General features: G+C 37.8%; 1 protein-coding gene across 11 annotated transcripts in view; it reads right to left on the bottom strand.

Annotated features, from left to right (window-relative positions):
* The window catches only part of LOC106080707 (mitogen-activated protein kinase kinase kinase kinase 5), a 440,370-nt gene that overhangs the window by 60,930 nt on the left and 357,416 nt on the right, over nt 1-22,024 (bottom strand). For all 11 annotated transcript variants that reach the window (XM_059370126.1, XM_059370119.1, XM_059370123.1 and 8 more), the window contains exons 4-7: nt 19,441-19,539; nt 15,026-15,324; nt 11,766-11,853; nt 7,102-7,171 (exon numbers count right to left, since the gene is read on the bottom strand). In XM_059370126.1, coding sequence (XP_059226109.1) covers nt 7,102-7,171; nt 11,766-11,853; nt 15,026-15,324; nt 19,441-19,539 — 556 coding nt within the window. The remainder of the gene's footprint in view (nt 1-7,101; nt 7,172-11,765; nt 11,854-15,025; nt 15,325-19,440; nt 19,540-22,024) is intronic.

Genomic DNA, 22,024 nt, shown 5'->3' on the forward strand with positions numbered 1-22,024 from the left:
TTCAAATGTCAAATAGATATCTCTACCCGTTCTCACACGGCCTATTTTTTTTACTATATTTTCGGTTCCATTCCACTGTGCAACGTTGGAGAATCACATCTTCGTCCCACAAACGCCACATCGCAGTAGCCTGTTTGTTCTATCCGTCCGATCACATATCACTTAATGCCTTTGTCATTCCGCGTGTGAATCATCTAGCCAGGATATAGCAGCCAGGGTACTGCCCAGGGGCTTTCAGACATTTGCCAAAGCTTGCTCATCCTAGCCGTCTGAGCACGTATACGACATGAGTGAACCAGTAGGGGGCAGTATGTTCTTCGGTTGTTGTTGTTGTTGTTGTAGCAGTGTGTTGTACACTGAGGCGGCAGCCCTTGCCGATGAAGGACTTCATCGGGTCAATCCGGTACGTACAACCGGCTGCCATGGGATTGTTCTTCGGTGTACCCTAGACGCATAAGCCACTGAACCGTTGCCTATCTGTCTTATTTGTCCGTTCGCTTGCTCTTTGTGGGCCTTCGTCATGCCGTCATGTCACGTCTCACCATCTACAGCACCCAAGGCATTGCTCTATGTTTCTTAGACTTCATCCACTGAAGCCACTTATAGGACAGGCATGTATGTCCTATTCGTGGCTTTGCATTCATGTCTCTGTTATGAAGTGCCACCGTCACAAGCGATTGAATCACTCTACCAATAGTGGAGTGGGGGGGAAACTGGACCATATTTCACCTAGATACATGAACCACTGATCCATTGCCTACATGTCCTATCCATCCGTTCACATACCCGTCACTGACAAGTAGTGACATTGTCACGGCAAGAATAATTCGGGTCTTGGCACCAATAGTGGCCAGAATATAATCTGGTGTCGCTCAGTCACAGAATCCACTGAATCATAGCCTGGATCTCCTATCCCTCCGTTGAGATACTTGTCGCTGTTTGGTAGTGCCTTCGTAACACCGCGAGTGAATCACGCGTTCGACCTAATAGTAGGTGAGAGCCATTGCTTTACCTACCTACCCGTCCGTTTACATACACTTCACGATTATATCACGAGTAAATCACGCCTAAGAGTCACTTAGCCATTGCCTGCATGGTCTAAACTTTTGACCGCATGGCATACCATGATTTCGTAGAGCCAAACGTCAGGTCACTAGGAGTTACGTCACACGACGCACAGTGGGATAGAATCGAAAAAAACTGACAAAAAAATATGATATTTGAGAACGGATACAGATAACTCTTTGAAATTTAAAAGGGTTAGAGCTGAGGTGTCATCGAGAGAATTTGCAAAATTTTAAGATTCTCGGTGGTCCGGGCAATTTGTTCTCGACTTGAAACCGGGCTCGGCAGGCACACCAGGGACGAAAGGGGGTTGCTATCAGGTCCGAAACCCTTCCCTAAAAAACCCTATTTTTTTGAAGAATAGCGCGTGGACGTACTTATTGTTGTTTTGTAGTTCTAATGCACCCTCCCCCCAAAATAATTCCTGGCTACGTCCCTGCGGTATACTATATACTAAAATCATTTCAAGTGGCTTTTTGCCATTCAACTCATTAACCAGGTTTAAATTTAACTTAATTTTTAATAAGCATTCAAATCAAAAACTTGACCTCATTTCATCTGAATTTTATATATTGGGTTGCCCAAAAAGTAATTGCGGATTTTTTAAAAGAAAGTAAATGCATTTTTAATAAAACTTAGAATGAACTTTTTACACTTTTTTTCTAAAGCAAGCTAAAATTAACAGCTGATAACTGACAGAAGAAAGAATGCAATTACAGAGTCACAAGCTTTGAAAAAATTTGTCAACGCCGACTATATGAAAAATCCGCAATTACTTTTTGGGCAACCCAATACAAATGCAAGAGACTTTTCTGTCTAGTTTTTTATTTTGTTGAATGTGACGCGGTAGTTTGACAAGAACACCGTCTTCATGGTGTTACAAAACTCTTTGGGAGTTAGTAAGAATGGTCAGGCATTTCGCTAACCGGATGTCCCAGTTGCATCATTGTTAGTAAAGAAAAAAAAAACACATAACCATAGAAACTATAACAAAAGCGGAACAAGGCATTGTTAGTTGCAGTTAGTTAATGGAGCTGTGTTACTGGTTACTTGTATATCCTTTGCTAAGTTGCTATGCAGGTTAGAGAGACTGTCACTGGACTTTTCAGAAACAAGCTAAAAGTCCATCTCACAAATACAAAGTTAAGGACAGAGGATAGCAATCTTGGTATACTCTCACAATGAAAGACCAGCAAACAAAGCTACAGGAGTAAGAGCACAAAACAAACAAACGCCAGAAGGAACTGTTGCACAAAAGCACAGTTTGTTTTTCTTTTTGGTTTTGCCTGACACTGCACTGGAGTAGTGCATTGCAGGGAGCATTGCAGCAATTGTTCTGACCTTAGGGACATGTTCATAATTAAAGTTCCGGTAAGTTTTTGTATTCTCTTTTTTTGCTGTAATTGTTGATGCTGTTTTAAAATTGGACTATAAGACGAAAAATGGAAAAAAAGAAAGACAACAAAAAATAAATGATATAGAAAAAATTCTTCAAAAAAGACATTAAAAATTTCACAAAATTTTGTAAAAAACCCCAAAAAATTTGCAAGAAATTATGGGAATGATGAAGAAGCTGAGGTGATGGAGACATGGACAAAAAACCTTGAAAATGATCTATGATCTTAATAATAATTCATGTAGGTAATAATGAAAGCATTTATTAGTCACAAAATGTTGATTCTGAATTGCACTTTGGATATTTGACCACCGAAAACTATTACACCCAGTTGTAGAGTAGATGTAGACCATGCACAGTGGGATGAAAAAAAAAGGAAATAAGCTGCCGCTCTCAAAACTCAAAACAAATTTTTTGAAATTTTGAATGGATTTTAACCAAAATAATCAGAAATTTGGTTCGATCTCTTTCAAGACGGGCTCAATGATGGGAGATTTTCTTTGCAAATGGAAAGCCAGAGATCGTACAACACACCAACCGCTATGGGAGGCGTTTCGTAATTTGGTTTGAATTACTCATCGGCCATATTGTGTCTCACACTTCAAGGGCCGTGCGTTAGTATGTTGTACTTATACCGTATTTAATGCGAAAACGCCTCTTTGATATAAATTCCACGTTTACCACTCTCGGCAACCCTGTCTGTTAGCTTAACTTGTAATGACAGATTTTTTGTCTACACAATTACACTGCTCCCATGGTATACAAATGATTCTGTGCATCTGTTGGAAGTTGTATTGATGGCTTCGAACGGCTCTCGATCTTGCTTCGTGTGCCCAGGTTCGAATCCCGACCGGGCTCTGACGATTTTTTTCATTTTTCAGTTTTTTTGCCTGTTTGTTTCTTTTTCGACACGACTACAAATGTCTTTGTAAATCGCAAAGACTACAAATGTTTTTGTAAATCGCAAACTACGAAGACGGTCTTGACCAAAATTCCAAAAAAAAATAAAAGTATTAAAATTCGAATATTCACGAAACCAGCGGAGATATTCTTACTTCAAGCGGACTTCAGCATTTTTTGGAAATCGGATCAGAAATGAAGATTTGGCAGCCCGACAAATTTTTCGAAATACCAAGGTGACCAATTTTGGGGCCCTGTCAAGAGACGCCCGGACCACCTAGGGCTTTAAAATTTTGCACATTGTCTCGTTAACACCTCTTTGAGTGGTTAAATCTGAGTTATGTCTATCTGGTCTTAAATCGTTGTTGTTTTTCTTCAATTTTATCTCACTGTGAGATAAAGCCTCTATAATGAAATGTGAAAATTTGTAGCCAAAACTATGATAAGATTCGGTCCATCCTAACTTCGGCTTGTTTTGTTTCTGTTAAGTTTTTGCCTTGGTCTGCAAAAATATTGGGTTGCCCAAAAAGTAATTGCGGATTTTTTAAAAGAAAGTAAATGCATTTTTATTGAAACTTAGAATGAACTTTAATCAAATATACTGTTTTTACACTTTTTTTCTAAAGCAAGCTAAAAGTAACAGCTGATAACTGACAGATGAAAGAATGCAATTACAGAGTCACAAGCTGTGAAAAAATTTGTCAACGCCGACTATATGAAAAATCCGCAATTACTTTTTGGGCAACCCAATATTTGGTCAGTTTTCACACTAAAATATTCCCAAAATAAAAATAATTCTATGAAATTTTCTCGTAAAAACAAAGTTTCAATGAAATTCTCACAATAAAATTCTCAAGAAATTTTTTCTTACAACACAAATGTGAAGAAATTTCTCAATAGACAAGGTTAGGTTAGGTTGAAAAGAGGTGCGGATATAAATCCGCCCCATGCCACTATGGACATACACCTAAGCCAGTAATTGGATTGTTGTGAGCTCCTAATACTAAAAAGTCAACTCGAAATAGAAAATTTAAATCAGTAATTCCTTGCTGCTTACAAAATTCTTAATTTTTTTCCACACCACGCCTCTTAGATAGTTTATGTCTAGTATTGTGTCCCTACCTAGGTTAGGTTGAAATGAGGGTGCAGATATTAATCCGCCCATGCCACTATGGACATACACATAAGTCAGTCATCGGCTTGTTGTGCACTCTAAAAACTATAAAGTAACCTCTAAAAACAAAATCTAAGTTATGAATTCCGTGCTACTTTCAAAATCCTTAATTGTTTTTCACGCCAGGCCCCTAAGTTGGTTCATGTCTGGTATTGTGTCCCCACCTAAGTGTCGATATCTGTTACACGCGAAAGCCGGGCAATGACAAAGGAAATGCTCCAACATCTCATCATCTTCCGCGTATGCTCTACACATGCTATCACTTGCCGCACCGATTTTACACAAGTGAGCTCGTAGTCCTATGTGTCCCGTTATGATACCAATAGCTATACTGACCTCCTTCTTGCTTACTTTGAGTAAAAGCCTCGTCTTCTCACGATATGGATTTTCGCCGTCCTACCGACTGTTTCGCTGTTCCACAATGTTGCATTCGCGTTCGTCGCCCATTCCCTTAACTCGGTCTGCGTCGACCCGAAAGGCTTCGGGTTAACCAAGTTTATTAACAGAAGTCCTCTCGCCTTAAATGCCAAATCGCCTGCCATATTCATTCCCTCCTACTCCGCTGTGTCCCTGCACTCAAACGATGCAGATCGTGCCATTCTCAGAAAAGGCGTAAATCTTCTTCATACACTCTAAGACTGTTCGCGATCTTACCGTCTTGGTTGTTATTGCCCTGATGGCAAGTTCAATGTTCGTAAGGATGTTCATACTCTATGTCCTCGTTAACATCCCACCACCTCACGCAGGCGGCGATCGCCCGCATTCTCCACCTGCAGGACCGTATTATGGTCAGACAGTATAAAACAGATCTCAGTACCTGGGTTCTCAATGTAAACCCCCAGGCCCACTCTGTCCTCTAGCTTTGATCCATCCGTTTAACATGATCTTCCAGATGGCAATACTAGGGTTCCGTCAACCCAAGACTGTGCCGATGGCCCCCAGGCCCACTCTGCCCTCTAGCTTTAATCCATCCGTTTAACATGATCTTCCAGATGGCAATACTAGGGTGCCGTCAACTCAAAACTGTGCCGATGGCACAGTCCGCCTATGCTAAGACAACATGTTCTCTGAACTTTTTGTATGGTCCTATGTTGCACTTGTTCTCCATAGCAGTCTACCAAACTACTGAGGCGTAAGTAAGTATTAGTCTAATCACGCTCCTGTAGAGTCAGTGAATCCTCAGATTCAGGCCCCAATTCGAGCCTACGGCACGTCTATATAGTGTCCAACATCTGTGAGCCTTCTCAATACTCAATGTGATACTTCCAATTCAGTTTCCCAAGTATTGGATTTTGTCAGATATCGAAATCGTCTTATTGAGGAAACGTGGTACGTTAAATTGGCCCAACTTCGTCTTCCTAGTGAACAGGCATATTTCAGTCTTCTCTGGGTTAATATTAGGACTTCTGACTTCCGTTACTGTTTTGTGAAATTTTTTCTTTAAGCCTTATTTTTTTGGAGACGTTCTTTAATTTGAGTCCAAAATCACAATTCTAGCCTTCTCATCAGTCTCTTTCTTCTAGGATTCCCACAATATGTCCGAATTTTGGTCGAATTTCTCCTTTTCATATTTAAGCAAAATTTTAATGTCAACGGCTTAGCCTGCATAGCCAATAGGGTGTAGGAGATTAAAAGACTGGCTTCGCTTGATTTTCGCTTCTCCCAACTTTTTTTTTGTGGATTCCTTCCCAATATGGGCAAGTTTGCACTGCATCATAACCGCAAAATGCAACCAGTAACATTCCCCATCTCTTTTTATTTACAACCCCCAGGCCCTGTAATGCAATGAGCTGTCATGAAGAGTAACCAAGCCAAAACATAAACAACCTGCATAGAAATGAGAGTACGAGTATGAATGTAGGTACGTGTTGCTTTTGTTTGCGCGAATGTGTGATAAATATTTGCATTTAAAAACAAATACCAACATACATATGCATAAGGCGGCCCGACCCCCTGCACTACTAAGAGGCCAGAGAATATGAGAAAAGCATTAGCGACAGTTAACAAAGCAGGTGAGTGGTGAGTGTAGTGGTAGAGTGTGGGAGCATGAAAGAGGTGTACATAAGTTTTATGTTGATCTCCCCTCAACTAACCAACCAACCAACTGCTCGGCTGAGCATAGCAATACAGAGACAACGCGTTGGTCAGTGGTAAATTGAGAAAACCATAACCTTATGCCTCAATCACAGACACACTCACACACCCATTAAAGCACACACACACATAAATGGTATGTTGTAATACACCAATGAAGCGCAGTGAGAAGCAGCAGCAGCAGCAGCAGCAGTATCATCAGCACACAACACAATGAATGTTTGATGCAAAAATCCATTAGATTTGAGGTAAATTAAAGTTTTATAACAACAACTACAACTAAAGAATGGTTACAGCAATAGATGAACAGATAGATAGATAGCAAGATAGATAAAGTACAAGTTGTGTTGTAGTGTGGGTGTGTGTATGTGTATTTATATAGAGAGAAAGTGTATGCGAGATAGCGAAAGCGAAAGGAAAAATAGGAAAATTGTATAGCAAAACAGCAGGCAATCAGGCAGAGAATACTTACATGTCACTCGGCAATGTTTCAGGACTAGATGAACGCTCATTGCTCCACGGTGAACTGGATGATGTCATGCCTGTAACAGAAAAAGGGGCGAGAGAGGGGGTTAGAAACCAACAAACAATTAGAATTCGTTAATTACACTTTTAAAACATTGTAATTAATTTTGCAACTATTTTTTTTGTATGTTTTGCTGGTGGACACATCTAAAGTTTATAGAGACAAAATACATGTTTTGAGCAAAACTAGGTTAGAGATGTTGTAAAATATTTCAGGACTTAATTTAGAGTGATGTAAATATATTGAATATGTAGGGAAGGTAGCACAATAAGTCAAATTGATAGATGGGTCTTTAGGTAGCATATTCTTAATAAGAGACATACTGGGGCGGTTATACATATGAACATTAAATGTCCACATATACCAAAAATTTAGCTTAATCTAATGAAAATTGAGGCTGCGTGAGGTTCAATATGTCAAATTCAGAGTGCGATCAGGGACAAGGTCTATTCAGGGACCCATCAGTACCAGCATCTATTCAGGGACCCATCATGGCCATAAATGCTTTGAGAATGTGTAATCATCAGATACCGAAATTTATAAAAACCAACTAAGAGCGGCCGAGCAGATTCTTATATACCTTCTACCGTGGATCGCATTCGTAAAATTCTTTTAAAATTTTTTTCATAGGATTATATGGGAGCTATAAGAGGCTATATAGACTGATTTGGACAATACTTGTCATGAACATTGTTCGCAACAATTTGGACTATACTTGGCAAAGTTGTTGGAATTCATGGTGGAAGTCATTGTGAAAAATTTCAGCCAAATTAGTTAAGAATTGTGCCTTTTAGGGGCTAAAGAAGTCAAATTGGGAGATAAGACCTAAGAATTATGTAATTCTGTAACTGTAACTTGTTCGAAATTTAGCATGCTTTTGACATAAAGGATGACGGACAGAAAGAGATTGATTGGCGATAATCTCATCTCAGGGTTGAGGGCATAAAAATTAAATCCCATACCCAGAAATTCTATCCATAAACATAACAAATGTTTATGGATAGAATTTCTTCAAGACGAAGTACAGGCCACCAGTATCGCAGTTCAATATTTCGAGACCAATATTTGACTGCCTCAACACCACATCCAAATATTCAAAATCGTCTTCAAACTTGTCGTTGCTATTGCCTACCATAGCAAAAATCCATTAGGAATACATGGTAGCATTCCCATGCCGTGCGACAAATTTGCCCAACAAAAAATGGCAAACAAAGTTGTAAATATGTCGTCGCCATCATTATTTTACAACATGGACATGTCAGCAGTATGGCATCGGTTAACCAGCGAGTTAAGAAAGTTTTGAAAATAATTTGCAAATATGTGTGTATGTGGGTATGCCGTCAGGCTATGTGTTGGTATGGACACAGATGGACTGGCAATGGATGGTTATGGTAATGAACTGAGCGGACAGTACATCATTCTGGACTAACGGCAACTTTCAGGTAAGGGTGATGCAATTTTCCCGTTTGGAAAGATATAAAATTTTAATAAATGAAAGATAGAAGACAACGTTTCGATTTTATATTTTCAAAAGACACAGTTTCAAAGAAAATTTTTATCAAAAAAAAAAAAACAAAATTAATAAATAAATAAAAACCGGCAAGAAAAGGCAAAAGTCGGGTGCCACCGAGTCTGCGTACTACATTTTATACATAGAATATATCTCTAAATCTTATCAGACTTAAATTATGAATTGAAATATCGAATAGAAGACTTTCTTACAGTAGGAACTAAATTGAGGCTGCTGCAGTCTTAAAAGCACATATCGACTAAAAGGACGATTTTTATGAAATTTTTAACACACATTGGGAAGTCGTATGAAACACCTCAAGCTAAATCCTGTTAAGATCGGACAAACACTGTTTCTTTTACAGACTTGAAAGGCCATATCGGATGACAGATATACCGGAAAAGACAAAATTTCAATGAAATTTTCTCTAAAGACAAAATTTCAGTGAAATTTTCAGCGAAATTTTCTCTAAGACAAAATTTCAGTGAAATTTTCTAAAAGGACAAAATTCCGGTGACATCTTCTCTTAAGACAAAATTTCAGTGAAATTTTCTCTTAAGACAAATTTTCAGTGAAATTTTCTCTAAAGACAAAATTTCAGTGAAATTTTCTCTAAAGACAAAATTTCAGTGAAATTTTCTCTAAAGACAAAATTTCAGCGAAATTTGCTCTAAAGACAAAATTTCAGTGAAATTTTCTCTAAAGACAAAATTTCAGTGAAATTTTCTCTAAAGACAAAATTTCAATGAAATTTTCTCTAGAGAAAAATATTTCCATGAAATTTCTCTAGAGAAAAAATTTCTATGAAATTTTCTTTAGAGACAAAATTTCCATGAAATTTTCTCTAGAGCCAAAATTTCCATGAAATTTTCTCTAAAGACAAAATTTCCACGAAATTTTCTCTAAAGACAAAATTTCCACGAAATTTTCTCTAAAGACAAAATTTCCACGAAATTTTCTCTAAAGACAAAATTTCCACGAAATTTTCTCTAAAGACAAAATTTCCATGAAATTTTCTCTAAAGACAAAATTTCGATGAAATTTTCTCTAGATACAAAATTTCCATGAAATTTTCTCTGAAGACAAAATTTCCATGAAATTTTCTCTGTAGACAAAATTTCCATGAAATTTTCTCTAAAGACAAAATTTCCATGAGATTTTCTCTAAAGACAAAATTTCCATGAAATTTTCTAAAGACAAAATTTCCATGAAATTTTCTAAAGACAAAATTTCCATGAAATTTTCTCTAGAGACAAAATTTCCATGAAATTTTGTCTAAAGACAAAATTGTCTAAAGACAAAATTTCAGTGAAAATTTCTTTTAGGTCAAAATTTCAGTGAAATTTTCTCTAAAGACAAAATTTCAGTGAAATTTTTTCTAAAGACAAAATTTCCAAGGAATTTACGCTAAAGACAAAATTTCCTCTAAAGACAAAATTTCCATAAAATTATCTCTAAAGACAAAATTTCCATGAAATTTTCTCTAAATACAAAATTTCCATGAAATTTTCACAAAAGCAAAATTTCAGTGAAATTTTCTCTAGAGAAAAAAATTTCCATGAAAATTTCTCTAAAAAAAAATTTTTATGAAATTTTACAGAAAAAAATTCCATGAAATTTCTCTAACGACAAAATTTTAGTGAAATTTTTTCTAAAGACAAAATTTCCAAGGAATTTCCAAGACAAAATTTCCATGAAATTTTCTCTAAAGACAAAATTTCCATAAAATTATCTCTAAAGACAAAATTTCCATGAAATTTTCTCTAAATACAAAATTTCCATGAAATTTTCACAAAAGCAAAATTTCGATGAAATTTTCTCTAGAGAAAAAAATTTCCATGAAAATTTCTCTAAAAAAAAAAATTTATGAAATTTTACAGAAAAAATTCCATGAAATTTCTCTAAAGACAAAATTTCAGTGAAATTTTCTCTAAAGACAAAATTTTGGTGAAATTTTCTCTAAAGAAAAAATTCCGGTGAAATTTTCTCTCAAAACAAAATTCCGGTGAAATTCTCTCTAAAGACAAAATTTCAGTGAAAATTTCTTTAAGGACAAAATTTCCACGAAATTATCTCTAAAGACAAAATTTCCATGAAATTTTCTCTAAAGACAAAATTTCCATGAAATTTTCTCTAAAGACAAAATTTCCATGAAATTTTCTCTAAAGACAAAATTTCCATGAAATTTTCTCTAAAGACAAAATTTCCATGAAATTTTCTCTAAAGACAAAATTTCCATGAAATTTTCTCTAAAGACAAAATTTCCATGAAATTTTCTCTAAAGACAAAATTTCCATGAAATTTTCTCTAAAGACAAAATTTCCATGAAATTTTCTCTAAAGACAAAATTTCCTTGAAATTTTCTCTAAAGACAAAATTTCCTTGAAATTTTCTCTAAAGACAAAATTTCCATGAAATTTTCTCTAAAGACAAAATTTCCATGAAATTTTCTCTAAAGACAAAATCTCCATGAAATTTTCTCTAAAGACAAAATTTCCATGAAATTTTCTCTAAAGACAAAATTTCCATGAAATTTTCTCTAAAGACAAAATTTCCATGAAATTTTCTCTATAGACAATAGATGAGAGGGCTGTGAGCATTTCCATGAACATTTCCATGAAATTTTCTCTATAGACAAAATTTCCATGAAATTTTCTCTAAGACAAAATTTTCTCCAAAGACAAAATTTCCATGCAATTTTCTCTAAAGACAAAATTTCCATGAAATTTTCTCTAAAGGCAAAATTTCCTTGAAATTTTCTTTAAATAAAAATTTTCCATAAAATGTTCTCTTAAGCCAAAATTTCTATGAAATTTTCTTTAAGGACAACATTTCCAAGAAAATTTTCTCTTAAGGCAAAATTTCAAAGAAAATTTCCTCAATGACGAAATTTCCAGAAAAGTTCTTCCCCAAAGGCCAAATTTCCAAGACATTTTCTTTATTCCAATGAAATTTTATCATTTCTTTGGCATTTACTATAATACACCCTTTTTGCACTACAGTCATTGTTATTCGATGACATTGTCATTTGTGACTAAACTTAACACTTAAGCCCATCGTGGTACAACAAGTACATGTACAAAATGAAAAAGTTACGTACCTGTTTTTAAAGTATGGTTTTGTGGCGATATGCCATTCGGCCTTGATGTCATTTTGCTGGCAATACGTTGTGGTACCCTGGCAACCGTCTATATACGTATGTATGTGGTCCAGGCAGGTGAATGAGTTGAGCATGATGAGTAAAAAAACACGCACACACAAATGAAAACATCATCAGCAACCATATCAGCATCCATGCACGGTTGTAGGACAACATTCATACAAATCGAAATCATCATAGTCATCATTATAAATTTTGCCATTGGGAAACGCCAGGAGCAGCAACACATCATTGTAAGAAGGGGTAGATGCAGAGAGTGAATGAAAAAGAAAGAAAGAGAAAAAACACCATGTAATGTTATGTCACACAAAAAAACAAAAACAGCGAACTTTATTCCCAATTTTATTCTCTTTGCTTCTACGCCTCAGGCATCCCCCTTTCATTAGTTCACATTATTTAACAATAAGCGAGAAGTGAAATGTTGAAATTTTAACCAAAAAGTAGAGCGCGGAAATTGTAAAACCAAAGTGCAATCAAATATAGGGGATTACATTTGCAGGTGGTTTATGGTTGAATGGAAAGAGGACATTGGGTGTGGTGAGGGGAGCAAAGATAATGCTTTAAATGTTAATTGCAAAATGTGCCATTTAAATGCCAGCTAATTATTGGGGATTTCAGCAGCCATGTGGAAAAAGTGAATGGTTTACATACACACAAATTAAAGGATTTATGCAGTTTCGAAACAATTTTTTTTTTATGGGATACTGAAATCAAATATCCATGTGAAACAATAAATTTCTAAAACATATGTATGTGATTGCATTAGTTGTAATTTGTGTTTAAAACCATATTGCGTATAATTAATATGAATAGCAGGTTAAAAGGTGTACCATGGTGCGTATGATGAATTTAAACACTTATACGCAACAGAAAAAGGTGTACCTTGGTGCGTATGATGAATTTAAACACTTATACGCAACAGAAAAAGGAAGAGTGTAGATGAATTATATTCACATTATGATTAACATTTGTATGCAACTGTTACAGATTGAGTAACATCTTTGGAATAAAGATTTGAATCTTCCTTCTGTTCCATGTATCCAACGAAATATACATCCATTTAAAGTTAAAAACAGACTACAAGAACTTTAAATTAAACAAACTAGGTAACAAATAAATCGAATATCCTATGGCTGTTGCAAGTCATAACAAAACTCTCCGTGCAAAATTTAAGCTAAACTGATTTCCTGATTATGAACCTTTATAAGGTTTATATGGAAATTATAATAGGTTATGAAGAGATTTGAACCATACTTGGCGCTATTGTTGCAGGTTAGGTTAGGTTTAAGTGGAAGTCTGCAACTTAGACGTTTTCGTCCATTGTGATACCACAGGAACAGAAAAAGGACGATGCCTTCTAGTTCCTACCATTGAACCATCCAGATTGTTTTAAAGTCCGAAAACTTGCGAATGTTCCCATCCTATAAATCAAAGAAATGAGAACCTAAAGTGGAACTCATTCTGACCGCTAGCGCGGGACACACACAGAAGGTGTTATATAGTCTCTTCTTCTTCGATGTCCTCACAGCTTCTGCAAAAGTCATTGCTGGCAACCTTCAGCCTGTCAGTATGTTTTCCGATTAGACAGTGACCTGCCATGACGGACATAATGACTGAGACGTCTGTTCTATCCAGTGACAGCAAAGCGGTAGACCTCTTCAAGTCTATATTAGGCCACATAGTTTTGGAATTCTCACAGCCCTCTCATCTATCGTTCGTTGACCTACGGGCCTGATCCTGAAAACTTAGCTTACATGTCGCTAGAGGCATACCTCGCAAGCTCATTTGTTTTACAATTCCCTGGGATATCTCTGAGGTCCAGCAACCATGACAGGTAAATTTTGAACTGTTCAGCCATCTCGTTGAGAGATCTGCGACAGTCGAGGGCGGTTTTAGTGTTCAGATAAACGTTCTCCAGGGATTTAATCGCTGCCTGGCTGGCCAATCATCGTTATCTTAGCCATTCCACCACTTCCTTAATTGCAAGGATCTCCGCTTAACATGACCAGTTCTAGATCTTTAGAGTACACCCGAAAGCCCACCTGGTCGTCTAATTTGGAACCATCCGTATAGAAGTCTATGTAACTTCTACTACCAGGGATATCGTAGTTCCAAACGGTTCTTTCACGAAAAGCGACTCAGGTAGGGTGTAATCGCCTCTGCCTGGAACATCGGACATTGTACCAAGGATAACACAGTGTCCGTAGCCGTCCCATGACCAAAGAGAAAGCTCCCTAAGCCTCCAGCTAAGCTGGGCAGTATTTGCACACTCTATACGCTGAAGATGTAAAGTCGGGAGATATGCTTAAATCGGAGCTTTATTTGTTTATTTGTCCAAACTTCATAACGTTAAACTGATTTAAAGGATGTTTTTACTAGTTTTTTTCGATTCTATCCCACTGTGCTGGAGGCAGCCGTAGCGTAGAGGTTAGCATGTCCGCATATAATGCTGAAATCCAGGGTTCGAATCCTGGCGAGAACATCAGAAAAAACCTTCAGCGGTCGTTATGCCCTCCTAGGCTAGGATTACATGGCAGTCTGCCATTAGACTCACTTAGACGTTTTCGTCCATTGTGATACCATTGAACCATCCATCCGCCAAATCAGACAGGTTCTCAAAGAAATGAGAATCTACAGTGGAACTCCTTCTATCCCCTCCTAATGCTGGCGACATTTGCAAGGTACTTTGCCCCATAGAGGTGTCGCACTAAGGCACACCGTTCGGACTCGACTATGAAAAGGAGGCCCCTTATCATTGAGCTTAAACTTGAATCGGACAGCACTCAAATGTCAATGTGAGAAGTTTGTCCCTGTTTATTAATGGTATTCGTGGGGATATTTGCATTTGCATCCCACTGTGCTATGATGGCAGATACAATGCAATTCTATTTATAACTTTGAACTAATTATGGGAGTTACGGTGCGTACCGTCCCTTTATGGCATACCAAGACCATACCATAACTCATAGCATAGGAGTTTCATGAGAAAACTAAAAGAATTTCCTACAACTGGTAACATGTGGCGTATAAGTATTATTAATTAAAAATACCACCATGCGTATGATGTATATTAAAACTCATACGCCCAACAACACCATTAAAAAAAACCCTAGATTTTACAATTTCCAACACTTCTGTAGGGATTTTTATAACTAATTTTTTAACACTCTTTCTTCTTTAAATTTTTAGACCATACATACCTCTTCATCGCCATCCCAATTGTAAAAGAACTGTTGATTTGGATTCATGTACTTTTTGAGCAATTCTTTGGCCACTCGCACTGACATCTCACCCTGAACGAACGGATGCTGTAGTAGTCTTTCGGCTGTGGGACGTTTTTTAGGATTCTTGGTTAAAGCTGTTTTTACAAAATTGTGAAATGTAGTACTCCATTTCTCTTTATTACTCAGAGTTGGAGGTTTGAAACCACTTTTTGACATCAGGAACAAAGCACGCATTGGATGTAAATCAAACATAGGAGGTTGTAGTTCAGCCAATTCTATAAAAGTATGAAAAGAAAATGAGATAAAAAATACATTATTCATAAGAATATCAAAAAATTAAAAAAACATTGGAGCACAGCATAACGCAACTTCAAAGTACTCTCTCTCTTCATGCTAGCAAAAGGTATCTCTTCTTTCTATTCTGTATATGATACACCCCACAATTTTGTGTTGCCTCCTTACCACAAAGGCAACGAATATGCTGACCAAGGACATCTAATTGGCCAATTGTTCAGTTTAACCTTTATGAACCTAATGAATAAATTCATGGCATAACTTGCTTTATTTTTTTGGATCGTTTCAATTTTTTTTTCTTCTTTTGCCCATAAAAAATCCAATCCATAGCATTTTGGGGCTAATAACATTTTTTTCATACTATTTCATATTGTGTGGGATTTTTTGTTTTGATTTCGGTTTGGCTTAATACACTGAAGTGCTTCCGTTTTTTTTTTTTTTTTTGTCTTGAGCCAAGTATTGTGTTGTGCTGGTAATTGGATATTCTACTTGACCCCCTTGGTCACTTGTACTGAGAAGTCTAAATCATTATTATGCGGCTAAATGTTGTTTTGTTGCCATAACGCAAACTCATAATTTGTGGTGTTAGGAAATTACAAAAGGAATGAACGACATTATTATGGTCAAACTTAAATTTAGTTCGTTTCTTTATGAGGGGGAGAATTAGAGACATTAAGGTGAGCTTTTAAAAAGGAGATTTGCAACGTAATACTTAAAAATGTGAGTGAGAAAATCCTAGATTACATGATTCAGCTCCTGGTTTACTTATCCTCACATGGGGCCAACTTCAGATATTCAGGTTTAATATTTTTTGTCGCTTTTTATAAGGTTTAAAATTTCACTCCGAAATTCATCGTTTTCATTGTTTTCATCGAAAATTCATTTTCAGCGATGAGACTCATTTCTGGCTGAATGGCTTCGTCAATAAGCAATATATGCGTTATTGGTCAGACAGCAATCCACACGTACCCCATGAGTCATCATTGCATACTGAAAAAATTACGGTTTATGAGTCGGCGGCGTCATTGGGGCGTACTTCTTTCATGATGATCAAGACCGGCACGTTACTGTGAATGAGAATCGCTAGGGTTCAATGATAACAGCATATTTTTGACCTTAATTGGAAGATGACAATCCACACAGCGAATGTCGCAATCAATTTATTGGAAACCAAGTTTGGAGAGTGTGTTATCTCACGAAATTGTTCAGTCGATTGGCCGCCTTGGTCGTGGAGCTACGTCAAGTCTGTGGTCTATGCCAACAAGCCAGCGACGATTGATAAACTTCGTGCAAATATTGAATGCGAAAGCAGAAGTATCGGCCGATATATGCCTGAAACCGTCGAAAATTGAGTTCAGCGTCAGAACTTGTGCAAGCGTGCCCGCGGGGGCCATGCGAAAGAAATCGAGTTCCATATATAATGGCATCGAACGTACTTTCACAGAAATACAAAATTTCATTGATATCCACATATTTTTTATTTAACTTTGTTTTATTTAAAACAAATTGTGGCGCTCTCATTGAAAAATCCGATACCTGATGCACATAAGCCGGTTGATAGTTGTTTCCAAGGCTTTAAAGCCAACATCAGTCGCCCGTTGTTCGGATATAACCGCTTGGTACTAGGAAACTTTAATGACATTTGCGAGCTGTGCCATTTTCTCCTTCGTAATGTCCGGGAGGAAAAGCTTTAGCAGAGCACGTGGTTGACTCCACCTCCCACCAGCAATATGGGTGATTTCAATAGTTCGAAAGAAATTTTCATTGCATTGGTTGGTCGGCTAAATGATGTCAACCCATTTTTTTTATTGAAACAAGACCTACTCCCCATGATTCCATGTATTGGCCCATCACCTGACTTCTTCATCTGTGAAAGCCGAAAATAAATACATCGATAGAATTCAACAATCGACGCGAATGTCTCATTTTACAGACATACGTATTGCTGAGAGAAAATTCAGAGACATCATTAACGAAGACCAACCATTAAATCTTATTGTGGACGAAGATATAAAATTCAAGCGCTGTGTCAAATCGTCCAGAACGAAGGTCCCCATCTCAATTAGAGAGATTGGATGTACTCGTACTGTGAGACGGGTATTTGATCAGAGTCTCCAAACCTTTCTCTGGACACTCTTATTGTACCCGATGTCTGGAAATTGGGCAGAGTGATTCAGGCAATGAAGCCAGGAAAATGCTAAAATAAGGGAGAACCGGGAAGGGAGAGCCTTATTGGAGCATTACCATGTGCCATGCATTAACCTGGATTTTGCAAATTGCATAGCAGGAGGAAATTAAAGCTCCTTAAAGTGAAACAGAGGGTTAGAAGCGGAGTGAATGAAGAGTAACAACCAGCTACCACATATTTAGACGTGTTTATCTGCTTGGTAAGCAGAAAAAACCATCTAAAACTTCTACCTAATGTGGGAGGGACAGCATCAACTAGGTGCCGTCCCGATTGAAGCCGTCCTCCACATCGAGCTCAGCTCTACCCTAATAGGAGTAGCATGGTGGTTCTAAGGGGGCTCCTACATTCTGAAAACCCAGATTGCAAATGCAAATTTGGCCATGAACATTCCATTAAGGAACTGGGACAAACTTCTCACATATCAAAGAGTGCTGTCCGATGCAATTTTATGCTCCATGGTAAGGGACCTCCTTTTTATAGCCAAGATCGAACGGCGTGCCGCAGAGCGACACCTCTTTGGGGAGAAGTTTTACATGGCAAAGTACCTCACAAATGTCGCCAGCATTTTCTGATGTTCCTGCCAGGATTTGAATCCAGGAGTTCAGCGTCATAGGCGGACATGCTAACCTCAGCGCCATGGTGGCCTCCATCATTCTCAGCATAATAAACAGACTAAAGCCAAAGTCTTAACAGTCCAACTTCTCATTGTCTTTTCAAATGACCTACACACTCTACCACTTTCTGCACCTATTCGGCATATATGCGGTATCCGGTACCGCATATATGCAGAATAGGTCTAAAACCTGATGTCGCTCCCATATGAACCGATCTCCCAAATATACTTAATGAGCCTCTAAATGGCGCATTTCCCATCCGATTTGGCGGAAATTTAGCACCTTCACTTTTCCAATGACCTCCAACGGATGTACTAAATATGTATTCAATCGGTTTAAAAACTGATGTAGCTCCCATAAAAACCGATCTCCCAAAAAATACTTCTTGAGCCTTTAGAGGGTGTAATTCCTATTCGATTTGGCGAAAGTTCAGTACCTACACTTTTCCAATGATCTTCTATAGACATACTAAGTATGGATTTAATTGGTTCAAAACCTGATATAGCTCCTATATAAACCGATCTACCGAATATGCTTCTTGAGACTCTAGAGGGTGCAATTCCTATCCAAGCATATACAAAATTCATGGGAATTGTTTATCCTTTTTATTAGCTTCTGCCATTAGAGAAGCCATCCAAAGAACTTGACAAATGCGATCCAAGGTGGAAGGTATATAAGATTCGGTCAGTCGAGCTTAATATCTTTTTCCCTTTTCCTTACTCAATACTTCCTGCGTAAAGGTGGCAAGTTTTGCCGCCTATGTGCTATGTAAATGCAAATTTTGCCCATGAACATCCCACCAAGGAACAGGGGTAAACTTCTCACATGCCAATGAGTGCAGTCCGATTCAAGTTTAAGCTCAATGATGAGGGGCCTCCTTTTTATAGCCGAGTCCAAACGACATATCTGGTCGGTAACTATCCTATCTTCACCAAAATGGCACATTTTTTTATATAAAATCCACAAATATTTCTGTCTACTCTGCTTGTGCCCAAAAATCCTGGTTTTATAGAACTATTTTCCATAAAAATCAAATTATACTTCATTTATTGCTATAAATTATTTCAAAAGACTAATAATAATAGACTTTCACCAGTTTTCGAGTCATACAAGATGATTATCATAAAGTTATCTATCTCTGAGGCTTATTTTTAAATTTATATAATCTTCTTCATCTACTAGTATGACGTATATCTTTATGGCCATAAATAAATTGTAGGCCCCTTGTGGTCGTTTTGACATGATTTTAATTGAATTTTATATACTGAAGATACAAAGTCTAAGGACACACTTACCAATTGCTGTAATACCACAGGCCCAAATATCACATAATTGATTATAGCCACCCTTGCGTTCAACAGCAGCCACTTCCGGTGCCATCCAATAGGGCGTACCTGTAAGATAAGAGAGAGAGAAGAACAAGCATGAGAATGAGAGGAAAAAAAAAACAAAAATGTCGTAAATTACACAAGAACATCTTAAGGCACAATTGCAATATCTTAACATGTAACAGCTTATAAATGTTAGTATGGGAAGAGTATGGGGGTAAGAGCTGGAATAGAAATAAAGAACCAGTAAAATGTGTCACATAATGAAATACGACTGAAAACTACACGAAATTATAACACAATTAAAATTAATTAAATCTGTAATGGTTGGCTAGCCAATAAAACTGAAAAGGAGGACACGTACGCACATGGCCAAACGGTCAAACAAGCGAAGTACGGACAGACAGGCGGACGGACCAGTAATACTAAAAGTCAACCTTTTTGGGCGTTATTATAATTGGTCTAGGGAATAGATACAACACATGCCACACTTGTCCTCATTTGTTGGTTTACATGTGTATTGGTGGTTTGAGGGTTTGCGAGTATTGCAAACAACCAAGCATGTGAGTATTTCGAACAACCACACATACACCCACACTGGCACACAATGAGTGAAAACAGTTGATTTCCATTTGAACTTCCATTTAATTATCCTCAAACGGAGATGATAAAATGCATCGATGAAAATGTTATAAAATTGGGCGGGAAAAGTACTTTTTATACCCACCACCGACGGATGGGGGTATATTCATTTTGTCATTCCGTTTGCAACACATCGAAATATCCATTTCCGACCCTATAAAGTATATATATTCTTGATCAGCGTAAAAATCTAAGACGATCTAGACATGTCCGTCCGTCTGTCCGTCTGTCTATTGAAATCACGCTATAGTCTTTAAAAATAGAGATATTGAGCTGAAATTTTGCACAGATTCTTTTTTTGTCCATAAGCAGGTTAAGTTCGAAGATGGGCTATATCGGACTATATCTTCATATAGCCCCCATATAGACCGATCCGCCGATTTAGGGTCTTAGGCCCATAAAAGCCACATTTATTATCCGATTTTGCTGAAATTTGGGACAGTGAGTTGTGTTAGGCACATCCTTCGTAAATTTGGCTCAGATCGGTCCAGATTTGCTTATAGCTGCCATATAGACCGATCCTCCGATTTAGGGTCTAAGGCCCATAAAAGCCACATTTATTATCCGATTTCGATGAAATTTGGGACAGGGATTTGTGTTAGGCCCTTCGACTTCCTTCGTTAATTTGAACCAGATCGGTCCAGATTTGGATATAGCTACCATATAGACCGATCCTCCGATTTATTGTCTTAGGCCCATAAAAGCCACATTTATTATCCGATTTTGCTGAAATTTGGAACAGTGAGTTGCATTGAGCCCTCCGACATCCTTCGTCGATTTGGCTTAGATCGGTTCAAATTTGGATATAGCTGCCATATAGACCGATCCTCCGATTTATGGTCTTAGGCCCATAAAAGCCACATTTATTATCCGATTTTGCTGAAATTTGGGACATTGAGTTGCGTTGAGCCCTTCGACATCCTTCTTCAATTTGGCCCTGATCGGTTCAGATTTGGATATAGCTGCCATAAAGACCGATCGCTCAATTTAAGGTTTTGGGCCCATAAAAAGCGCATTTATTGTCCGATGTCGCCGAAATTTGGGACAATGACTTGTGTTGGGCCCTTCGATATTTGTCTTCAATTTGGCTCAGATCGGTCCAGATTTGGATATAGCTGCCATATAGACCGATCTCTCGGTTGAACAATGACTTGTACTTATAAGCATTTGGTCTAAATAGGATGATATCTATAGAGCTGCTATGGGGCATAAGGTATGCATTTTTCACTGGATTTTGACGAAATGTGGTTCACATATATACCCGAGGTGGTGGGTATCCAAAGTTCGGCCCGACCGAACTTAACGCCTTCTTACTTGTTTCTTTGTAAAAAATCACAGCATGCCTGTTCCCCTGCTAGGTTTAGGTTTAAATGGGTAGCCCACCCCGAAAGGTAAGTTCACTCGAAGGTCAATCCGGCCCATTATGGCACCCCAGCAAGACAAAGAAGAAAAGGAAAAAGAAAGACCTGATGACGAAATACACAGGCCCATCACTCCTACCTAAAAGGAGGCAGGAATATGAAAAGATATGAGAAATGAAAAATACAAGAAATAGAAAAGTGATCAAGCGCCTATTCATCACGCCACCACGTCTAAGCCCACACTCACTCAAGTATTGGTGATCCGCGTCTGCGCATGCGTGACAGCTTGTTAAAGATTTCATCGCGTCCCTAGTTGAATAAAATCCGTATTATCCATGTATCTGAAGAGACTCCTGCAAGTTCGCTAAGATCGGAGGAAAACCGCTTCCGGAACCTCCATGCGCGCGTCCATATGGCCTAACGTACAGTGTCCGGTTATGAATCCTGTAATCGTACTCTGTGACCCCTTATAGAAGGCCAGCAACTCCCTTGTCCCCTTCCGGCTAACAGTTGGCCAGAGCATCCTGGCAAGCCGACAACTATCCATA

Source organism: Stomoxys calcitrans, chromosome 5 (assembly GCF_963082655.1).
Source record: "Stomoxys calcitrans chromosome 5, idStoCalc2.1, whole genome shotgun sequence".
In the NCBI taxonomy this organism is placed as follows: domain Eukaryota; kingdom Metazoa; phylum Arthropoda; class Insecta; order Diptera; family Muscidae; genus Stomoxys; species Stomoxys calcitrans.